This window comes from Hippoglossus stenolepis, chromosome 18, assembly GCF_022539355.2.
Source record: "Hippoglossus stenolepis isolate QCI-W04-F060 chromosome 18, HSTE1.2, whole genome shotgun sequence".
Taxonomy (NCBI): Eukaryota; Metazoa; Chordata; class Actinopteri; order Pleuronectiformes; family Pleuronectidae; genus Hippoglossus; species Hippoglossus stenolepis.
In genome coordinates, this window is record NC_061500.1 from 11,695,874 (window position 1) to 11,707,587 (window position 11,714).

Sequence of the window (11,714 nt, forward strand, 5' to 3'; positions counted from 1 at the left end):
AACACTTCTAAATTCACTGTTAAATACGTCTACATGTTACCTGACATTGTTTTATACTTAAACTGACGTGTAAACTCTCTCTAAACTAAAATAAATTACCGTAATACCGCGATAGTAACGCAGCAGGGTAGGTGACGTCACAAGTGTCAGATTCCAGAGATGTTCCGGACAAAGACGAGTCTTGTCCTGACGAAGAAACTTTCTGCTTCGTGACTGTGGAGGGAGGAAGTCGTGTTCTTCACCTCGACACTTTTCTTCTGTAGATCAACGGTAAAAAGTCATGTTTGTTTTGTGTCTCTACTTTAGTTGATGTTCTTTGACTGTGTTGCACGCGCGACTAAGTTTAAAGTTTGACGTCCAAACATCTTGACGTCGGTTTTAAACTGTGATTTTCTTTACTTGGGAATATATTCAGCTCTGCAGGAAACTGGACGCATGAAAATATGTCTCAGCACCACGATGTACTTTTGGTTCAAATCATCAGGGGCCGCGTCTTGGTGTCTTGAATCGCTGCATGTAAAAAATCTTTATATTTCAAATTTCGAAAAAGCAAATTCCCGATGGTTTGGTTATGAATTGAGGAGGCCACGTTGCTCCACCTGAGGAAACATGTCAACCATCTTACCTGCATCCAGCTTGTTGATATAGGTTTGTTTACGTTATCACTATCACGCCTTGTTGGTCGATAAACAAGAATTGAATAGTGGATTAATCGATTAAGAGATTTATTCAGCAAATATAGAGCATTCCACTGGTAAAGCTTCACTATTGTGGGTGTGCGCTTTTCTTCTGCTTTGCTTCTACACATACTCTCTCACACACACACACACACACATGTTGATGTAGGGCTGGGCAATACAACAATTGCAATAATTAAAGCAATATAAGTTTTGTCAATAGCAATACAACAAGATTTCAATATATAAGATAAGATAAGCTTTATTTGTCTTGTACACAGAGATATACATGCATGGTACAATGTGCAGTGAAATGTGTTATTGTGCCTACATCCAGTTTTAAAATAGTAAAGTTAAAGACACAATATAAAAATAGCACACAATAGTGTTACAAAATGCAAAATATTACAAAGGTAAAATGTAAGTATAAAAATGCTATAATATATACATGTAAGGTGAGTGTGCTTCTGCTGTAGTGCAGGAACTGTGCAGGTATGCAAGTGATCTGAGTTCAGTTTAACGCTCAGAGTTGAGCAAGCAGATGGCCTGAGGGAAGAAACTCTTCCTCATCCTCTCTGTGTTGGTTCTCAGGCAGTGAAACCTAAAGCCTTCTTTCCGCATGGTGAGAAGGTGCAACCCCCAAAACGTGTTTATCATAAAGAAGAGTTCAAACCACACACTTCACTCAGGATCAAAAATCTGTCTTTAAAAATAAATGAAATAATAATGTGACATTTATCAAAATAATTAATGATGTGAAAATTTCCGTCCACCTCTTTGTTGATGCTGCTACATTCTCATTGTCTGAGCCTGTATGTTTCTGTTGTCTGTTTATCAGAGAGAGAGGTGTGTCTGTCTGACTCAGGATGGCCACCAAAGGCAGCGTGAGGTCAGACGAAGGCCTGATGATGATGCAGGAGCTTGACGACCGGCTCAAAGAGCAGATCGACAAACTGGAGCATGTGCGCCTGGCTGCCGTCGAACTGAAGGACAACTTGTCTGATGTGCGTTAGTCGGCCTGTCATCTATCATCACGACTGTTTATTCAATGTCCATTGACATCTCTTATTTCCTCTGATACAGAGCCACAGTGATCTAAGCCAGTCTGTCGCTGAGCATCTGGAATGGTTGAATCACTTGTCGGAGCGAGTGGAGACTCTTCACATGAACACAGCAGTGTTTGTTCAGGTAAGAAATGGGGTCTTTCTAGAGGTTAATGCTTTTACATCCTGCAGTACATTCAACACACAGAGAGCTTTGCTGTTCAAGTGCATACTTTGGAGTAATGACATAGTATGAGGTAATAATTGTCCACAATCAGTAGGAAGGTCCACAGACAGTTGTGATATTCCATAAAACAAAAATAGATATATCTGTCTATCTATTCTATATTAATGAAGAGAGCCCAGAATTTAAATTATTTAAGTTATGCTGGTGATGTCATTTGGAGCCAGATTCTGCTCAGTTGTAATGTGGAGCTGCAGTAACGAGGTCCTGCCAATAATCTAAAACTGTCAATCATGATGTTTCATCCTGTTTCTATTACATCTAAAACCAAACTTAAAAGATGCACTTGAATATACATCAGTGGGATGAGATCAACCTAAAATAACAGAGATCATCTTTAAAGAAAAATGTATATAACATGAACTTTGCCTTTTTTGTATGGTCCGTGTCCCATCCACTAACATAGAGGAGGCAGGGCTTTTTATACCAATACTGCAGCCAGCCACCAGGGGGTGATCGAGGTCTTTATATGCAGTCTGTGATCAGTATGTCCGAACTGTTCTCATCTACCTGGTTAATGAAATCTGGGATATGGAAACACGTCAGACAATGTACATTGTATTAGCATCTTCGCTAATCTCTGTTTCATCTGTTTCCAGATGAATCCCAAGCCTCGTGCGTGGGCGGTGAAACAAGGCTCCAAACATGGCTACCGCTGGGGACGCTTCCACCAGGCTGAGGACGCCCAGTCCGAGTTCGGCTGGTCCCCGATCCGCACGCGACGAAACAGCGACGCTGCCTCTGAGATGTCTTGTAACTGGTGACCTGGTGGACCTCCACCAAAATGGTGACTGGGAACGAAAAGTCTTTACACATTTCATTTTTTTGGGGACATTTACACTCATTATCATGCATTATTCTACATCTAATGTAATACTATACATATTCTTCTATGCCCTGTATTTCTGTTTACTGTTGTGATGTTTTTTTTAAAATAAACACATAGCTATTAGTATTGTTTGTGTAAACTAAACTTTTTAAAATTGTTTATTAAGTGTAAAAGTATTCAAAGAATTTTTTTGATTCAAATCCAAATAATTCTCTAGACAAACTCCAGTCCAATCTCCAATCTGTCAAAAATACTGGGACGTGTTGTCGTGTCTCAACTCATAGCCCACCTCCTCTTTCTTCTTCTTCTTCTTCTTCTTCTTCTTCTTCTTCTTCTTCTTCTTCTTCTTATAGATAGATACTTTATTGATCCTGTGGGGAATTTAGGCATCCAATAACACACAAAACAGTCAAACAGAATATCAAAGAAAGAATAAAAGGTCCAAATGAGTCAAGAATAGGTTCAGTGCAGTGAGATGGAAGTCCAGCCACCAGAACTACTACAAAGCTGTCACTGTAAAGAAGTATGTGCTAATGGAGATATTGACAATACAAATACTTGAAGTATCAGGTGATTTAAAGACACAAGTAATCGAGGCAGAGTATTGAAGCCAAATACAAATACAGATTTAAAGATAAGTAACTGAAGCTATACAAAGTTGTGCATTAGACTAACATAGCCTGTATAAAGATATATAAGATGTTAGTGTATTAAATGTATATATATTTAGTATCATTATTATTATTATGATGTTAGGAACATATGAATGTGGGTCAGTGAGCAGAGGCCTCCAGGCTGCAGGGAACCCCAGGAGAAGAAGTGGGTCAGTGTGCTCCTCCAGCAGGGGGCGCTGGTGACATCAGCTCCCTTGTGTCACTGTTCACCAGCACTTTCAATAAAGCTTTGGCAGAACTCGTGGGTGATCATTGTAGACGGAGCGTGAATCCACTAAAGAAGCAGCGCCGCGCAGAAAACGCTCCATTTTGAGCCCGAAACGAGTTGAACTTGTTTCTGTATTTGCGTTGAAATCCTCGAGCGAAGCGCCGCGAACATGGCAGAGAGCGACTGGGACACGGTGACTGTGCTGAGGAAGAAGGGGCCGACCGCTGCCCAGTCCAAATCCAAGCAGGTCAGCGACTATCACTCGTGGTTTTCCTGAAGCTGATCGTCAACTGTGGATCCGGTTAAATGGCCTCAGATGCGTTCAGTTCACTGTTCATAATGTATTAGCGAAAATGAGCGTTTCTGCAAATGGCTCCGGGTTGAAATGTTGTAAACGCCGCTCATTCTCCGTTGTTTAACGTAACTTAGTTGCTAAAAACACGTAACCACGCTTCACTCGTGCTAATGGTTAGCTTAACGTTACAGGCTCCTCGGTCAACCAGACCTCACTCAAAACATGTTCAATTTAGCTCGGGCAAGCTAACGTTAGCTTGTGAAATAGTCAAACGTGACCAATATAGCCGTCAACTAGCATTAGCCAGCCAACGTGAAACGGCTACTTAGTTTAGCGTAGCTACTCTTGTGTTGTCATTTAATGTTGTGTTGCTCAACACGACAAACCAAACCCTGCCCTTCCTCTCGTGGAGTTACACCCTCACAGCACATGCTAGTTGTCGTTAGCCTAGCTTTGCAGAACCCTCAGTCAAAACCTCGTTCAAAAAAAGGTTATATTTAGCTTGGGCTAGCTACTGTTACCTTGTGAAATAGCCGACGGTGATGAAAATAGATGCTAACTAGCATTACCCAGCTAACGCGAAACGTCCACCTCGCTTTGCTTTAACCAGTCCTCACCACAGTTTCATTACATTTGAAGCTTTACGTGTTTAAGTTGAATTTGGCTTTTTGTCATGTGCAGCCCTCGTGTAAATGTCTTTGTAAAGCCTGTTAGCCAACACGATGCTAATCATAACAAACCAAAGTACACATGTATTGTGCTCAGTAAGGATCGGCCGTGTTATCTGTTGTTTACCTAATGTGTCATACATGGTGAGCAGGGTTATTGCTACAAATGTACTCAAAGCTACACTGAAAAAATAACCTTACTTAAAAAACTACTTCAATTGTAGCAAACAAATCAATTTCAAGTCAAAGTCATTTGTTTGCATACAACTTGTTAATTAAATTCGAGCAAACGAAATTAATTAACTTGTTCCCAATTGAAGTATTCTTTTTAAAGGGATAGTTCACAGATAAATGGAAATTGACTCATCTGCTCATCACTATGCCGATGGAGGGGTGAGTGAAGGGTTTGAGTCCTCAAAACCCTTCTGGAGTCTCAGGGGTAAACAGCGTTGCAGCCGAATCCCATACAATTGAAGCAACCGGGGACTGATTCTTCAAATGTGAGAAAAGGGGGCACGTCAACGTACGCACAGTCACACTGGAAACCCGCACACACTCTCGCCAAAGGGCACGCGCAGGGTGTAGCATCGCCACTTCCGATAGTGGACTTTAAACTTTAATTCTGTTTTATTACGTCTGAAGAAGAAGTCGCCTTGGCTGAAACGCTGTTAACCCCTAAAACTCCTAGAGTGTTTTGTGGACTCAAACCCTTCACCCACCCCTCCATCGGCATAGTGGTGGGTAGATAATGAGTGAATTTTCATCTTTCGGTGAACTATCACTTTGAGTTGACAAACAATTTTCTTTTTTCACTGGCATGAGCTCGGTTACGTTGCAGGCAGTCTACTGTCAAAGTTCTCAAGTGGGTTCAGTGGTTTGAAACTGAAGTTGTGCACATGTCCATGTTTCCTCTAGGCTATCACGGCTGCTCAGAGACGTGGGGAGGACCTTGAGACAACCAAGAAATGTAAATTTCTGCTTTCTGCACCAATTTGATTAAGACACCAGATCATTTGCTGAGATTTCATCCATTCTGGGATGTCCCTCTCTTATTCCAAATGTAATGCTGCAGTCCAAACACGGGACAGTTACATTGACTTAGTGCTTGTGTTGTGAGTGTGCTGTTTTTTCACATTGAGTCTATGATTCCCCAACATCGCCTCAATCCACTGCTTGTTTCACAGGGTCTGCAGGACAGAACAAACAGCATCTGGTGACGAAGAACACGGCCAAACTGGACCGGGAAACAGAGGAGCTGCACCATGAGAGGGTCCCACTGGAGGTGGGCAAGGTCATCCAGCAAGGCAGACAGGAGAGAGGCCTGACCCAGAAAGACCTGGCCACTGTGAGTATCCAGACTTCACATACACCGACATGCACAAGATGTAATGGTACGGCTGGAAAAGATGCCTTTTGTGTAACATTTTATAAAACCTCCTTTATTGTGGCCAACAGACTCAAGTCAGCGACACAGAATCATGGAACATATTTGCCAAGTGCTCTGGATAATCTAGTTTTTAAAATTATATTTTGAGTGTGGATACTAAACCTGGGTCTGGGTTCAGACAAAAAAAAGTGAAATGATATTTAGATTCGGGTTGGGTAAGGCACATGACTAATTGGGCGATACATTGGGTTCGGGTCGGGTTCAGACACAAAAAACTGAATGGCTCTGAGGCTTGGTTGGGTTCGGTCAGGAAGTTGTAGCCCAAGCCGCACTCTGAAATCACTAACGAAATCACAACTTCCTTTTGAGTATAAAGTGATTACAGTGACTCAGCAATACTCTCCTCTTTACTCGTATAACATTTACTTGTATTTTTGGCCAAACGAAGCGAGTTTGTTTACTAACCTTCCCATTGTTGCTTTTTATAAGAGTCTGGCCAATACTAGATTTTGAGTCTGCGCCTCATCCCTTGATTAACTAAATGAACCACTGTGCAATGAGTGAATTCTACGTGGTAGCTCATTCGCCTAAATTGATAAAAAGGAACAAGAAAATGGTATTAGTAGCATATTAAAGCATTAATATACCAAATATTGAAATAGGCCGATTCTTATGTGTTCACTCCCCAAAGACTTTCCTAACGCAGGCGTGTAGACCCTCGGGAACGTCCTGTGCACACTTGAGTAGCAGTCTTGTGGTTATATTTATGATTTATTATCATCGTTATTGTTAATCTTTTCCTCAGAGAATTAATGAGAAGCCTCAAGTCATTGGAGACTATGAATGTGGGAGAGCAATTCCCAACAACCAGGTCATGTGCAAGATAGAGAGAGCAATTGGTAAGAAAACTTTTATTAAAAATGTTTTCCCATATCAGAACGATCATGTTTATTAATTTATCAGTTGTCAGTCATTTAACTCGTAATCTGCTCGAACAGGCCTGAAACTGCGTGGGAGGGACATGGGCCTCCCCCTGGAGGCAAAGCCCAAGAAGAAATGAACACAAAGCCTCGAAGTCAGCCCCCCCCACACCCCCAGTCCCATATTTCCCTTTATCTGAACTCCCACCCCCCCTTCCCCCACCCCACCTCCTAAATCATCTCTTCCTCTTCCTCTTCCTCTACCCGGGCTGATCTCACCTGCGTCCTGCCTGAGGACCATGGTGCTCCACTGCATCACAGGCTGCATACTAACCAGTCATCTGAAGACACTCTTCTGACCGAATATTCAAACCAATGAGCGAACGACATTACTCGACATCGCAAACTCGTTTGTGTTCACCCTGCGTCTGCGTAGGCTTTGGCATGATAAACTCCATTTTTTTGATGGTGATGTTAGATCATTAAAAGGATCGTGTGTTTTTCAAGACCAGACAAACGTGTTCGACTAACTGTAATTCTGAGCATGATGTTAAGCCAAAAGTGCTTGATTGCATCTGTTTATTTTTTTTCACACACTTGAGTGGATGTCATTACAGTGTTTTTAAGGCTGTGCTTTGTTTTGATCTAAAAAAATAAAGTTTGGCACCTCCTGACATTTCTGCGTGTGAGTTTATAGACACTTTAGCACAGAAATTCCAAAACCAAAACCAGTGCAGATTTCCTAAACATGAACATATGTTTAAGAAAAACATGAATAGGGGAGAGGGTGTAGGGAGGACATGCAGCAGAGGGCTGTGTCGAAACCGAATCCGCTGCAGGACGACTCAAGCCTCCGTTTGTAGAATGTTGACTTTAAACATTTTTCGAAAATAAATATATATATATATATATATATATATATATATATATATATATATATATATATATATATATATATATATATATATATATATATATATATATATATATATATATATATATATATATATATATATATATATATATATATATATATATATATATATATATATATATATATATATATATATATATATATATATATATAAAGTATTATCTTATATAATAAAGGAAAAGCTTAATGTACAATCCAAACCACCTGGATTGTGACACTAGTCTGGTACTTTAGCTCCATGAGAGTACGTAGTCAACATGAAGTTTGCATGTAGTAGCAATTCTTCGCCACTAGATGTCAGAGTTTGATCGGAAATATGTTAGGAGTGATCCACTGAATCAAAAATACTGCATCAAAACTTTGTTCCATGTAATGTTTGTACTTAACTGTGACTATTGATATAATATATTAATACTCCTGTTTACGTACTTTGTTTGTTTATTGCATAAATTACAATATTTTATATACACTGGAAAACGCATCTTGCTTTTTAACTTAAAATGTTTCCCACTTCTGAAGAACAGCACAGTCAGTTAAGAAATGAATTCTTTAAGCTGAGGCACATTCAAATTACTGTGTAGTTTTTTTTTTTTTATAATTGTTAGTCAATCATGATAAAAATTGAATCAGCTGAAACACACTCGCTCTTTACTTTATTTTCCTCACTGTAGCCCTGAGTAGCTGTGATTTTAAATTATTTTAGTTTTTCTCTTTCTCCATAACTTCGCACCAAGGGTTGATTCGAGTATTACAGTAGCTGCTGATAAGACCGCTGCCTTCTGTTTTTTATTAAAGATTCATGGACCTTATTGTTGCAGAATAACATGGGCAGCAGGCAAAAGGGGAAACACTAGTGAGGCTGAACCCATTCAAGCACTACAGGAGTCTGTATTGACCAGAGCTTAAAGGCTGCTGGAGTGTGAAGGACTTTGATGGAAGCTGAACAAGCCAAGTTCATGAGTTTCCCACTTTGTAGTCCCAGTACCGACAGACTCCAGGATGGACAGCAGCAACACTTTTAAACCTCTCAGCACAATCTCTGTTTTAGTGAGATAACACCGTGTGGTGCCCCTGGCACATCGAGCGCACGAATAAATCAATGTGTTCCTCATTAGAACCATATAGAAACACAGCAGCCTGAAGAAACCTGCAGCTGTAACTGTACATTGTCTGCTTGGTTGGGGTCCAGAGCCACGATGGACAACATTAACTGTTTGTAGCTAATTACAGAGCAATGCAGCCATGTCACTCATGGTTACTGTCAGGCTTCTTAATAGCACCTGCAGACGGCTTCAAGCTTTCAGCTGATCGTCAGGAAAAAGTCAGTAACCTGGAGCCTCAATGTGCATCAAGGAGTAAAACACATGTTTAACCAGTGTGTGCAAACAGCAGTTGGCACGAACCCACAGGCTATGAGGGGAAAACATGGAGCCAGAACAACAAGAGCACGCGCAGGGGACATCCTGCCTGTTCCACATCTCCACTGACCTTCATCAGGTTCAGGCAGCTCACTCTAATGGGCAGCTGGCTGGAGCTGATGGAGTGAGAGCCTCTGGGCTACTGTCTAACCTGCCGCTGGCTGTGCTTTAACAATGTGAACCGTGAGTCTTGAATGGAAAGTTTGCCTGGGAACCTCAGTGGAAGAACTTCCTTCTAACCATTAAATGTGAAGTATGGAAGAGGCAGTGACAGGTTTCGAAAGGCAAGAATTTGTTGCATATGTTGTGCCAATGCCATTTATGTATATACCTACATGTATATGCGGAGCTTAAATACTCACATTTACATAAAAATTGTATATTTGGTTCTACAGAAGAATTGATTTGATGTCATGAATACAGCAGCAGGAGATTGTAGCATTCATAACTAACAAAGAGGTTGTGTATTAATACCTAGTTACAGTAATTAAAGTCATTATGGCCGGAGGTGACGACAATAAGGAAGGAAATTTTAATCAAAATTATATTGACTTCCAAAGTAAGACCCACCATCTTATTCAAATAACTAAATACTTTGGGTAAACATATATGCACAGGCAGTGTAATCCTGTAGTATTTTTGCTTGTGTTTTTCTTTAGTTCTAATCCATTGAGTTGCTTGTGTATGTTTGCGTATATGTTTGCTTTGGGGGTCTGAGAGAAACAGCATTTTAATCCTGTTTATGTCCTGTGCATACGGCAGATATTTACTATATAGTTGACTGTGACTTTGAAATATGTTTTTATATTATGTCTCATTCGTCTCTGGTAAAAGAAGCCAGTGCAGCTTCAGCTCCATTAACAATACACCAAGTCTGGAAAGATACAAAGTTCCTCTGAGTAGATTTACCTTGAACCGCCCTCGACCTATCTCGTATACAGTACATGACACCTCTCACAGACGCTGCATTCATACACTCAAGTTGTGGGAGTGTGTTTTTGTTCCAAAAGATGGATGTGCTGGGATGCATATCTGCTCAGATAAAGTACGCAACCTCCTGACCGGTGCTCACTTGACAAACAAAGGAGGGAGCCTTGATGTTGTTACCAGGGGGGGCGTTATTTGGATTCTTGCTCAACAGGCTACTTCACTCTGTGTGTGTGTGTGAGAGAAAGAAAGAGGGAGACAGAGGCTGACTGCGTTCCTGGAAATGCCATTTCATTGGTCAAAACACCATAGCAACATAGTTCCACCTATGACAAGGGAGCAGCCAGCGGTTTTTTGAAGGAGTGATGTGGAGCAGAAAGCTACGCGGGGGGGGTTGTTGGGGGTGGGAGAAAGTCTGCGGTCTGCTTTAGCCCCGAGGCTCCAAACTCAAATTGAGATTCCACAACACGTACAACCTGTTGTGCTGATCCTTGCAATGTGCCCCCCCCCCGTCTCCAGCAGATGCTTCTCCTGCACTCGGCTGATTGAAGTTTCATAGATTTCTCTCACCATTAGTTTATGGCTGTTAAAATAAGAAATATTTATTCCATGTCACATTAAAAGTCTTCTAAATTACTTGAGTTTTGGATAAAGGACTCTATTCAGATTCGGACACTCACAGATGTCACTCCTTGTTACAGGGTTACATTTCTCTGGGTGCCACCATCCTGCATAATGTGCTTTGGAGCAAAAGGAATTCTAAGCCGGAAAATAACAGCAACACAGGAAACATAACAAAGGTGCCCTGACTTATGTTTGCAGTCAGTTCTCCACGTTAGTCAAAATAAAAAATGCTCTACACTTCCTCTGTCCCGAGCCTCCGGGGCCTGAACTCCCATCAGACCCTCCTCTCTCCCATAATAAGCTGCTGGTAACATTTAGGATTTATTTAAAGATTCTTTTCATAACTTAACAGCACAGTCTGGTCCTCAGTTACATTACGGAGACACTAACTCCCTAAGTTGTAATCTAACACTTTGCCAGCTGTTCCTAAATCAAGGCTGGTAACTAAGGCTGGTAACTAAGGCTGATAACTGAGGGTGACCTGGGATTCATTACCTGAGAAGATTAGACTTGTCAGCACTTTACCTGTTTGAATAAGTATTGCTTTGAACCAATTTTGAAAGAAAGTCTTTTAATGCCTGATTTTTAACAGATTTGGTCTGTTTTTAATATTTCCTTTTTAGCTATCTTTCTTTGTGTTCTGTTGTTTTTTATTATTTCAATATATTTTTATCATCATTATCACATTTCCTTTCTACAATTAAATATCTCTCAAAGACATGACACAGTTTGTACCACTAGTGTATGTCAAGATGAGTTTATACCCAACTATAGAGGTTTAATATTATGTAAAGCCGGTAATACCAATATCATATTCATAGCTCAATCATTAAAATGGATGGATGCAAAGAAACAATCAAAAACGC

The 11,714-nt window shown here is 40.6% G+C and overlaps 1 protein-coding gene across 1 annotated transcript; it reads left to right on the top strand.

Annotated features, from left to right (window-relative positions):
- The first annotated feature begins 3,680 nt into the window (after positions 1-3,680).
- Positions 3,681-7,616, top strand: edf1 (endothelial differentiation-related factor 1). The gene is made up of 5 exons (XM_035141361.2): positions 3,681-3,922; positions 5,554-5,605; positions 5,823-5,983; positions 6,831-6,924; positions 7,024-7,616. The coding sequence occupies exons 1-5, from the start codon at positions 3,845-3,847 to the stop codon at positions 7,083-7,085; spliced, it is 447 nt and encodes a 148-aa protein (XP_034997252.1). The 5' UTR covers positions 3,681-3,844; the 3' UTR covers positions 7,086-7,616.
- The last annotated feature ends 4,098 nt before the right edge of the window (positions 7,617-11,714 follow it).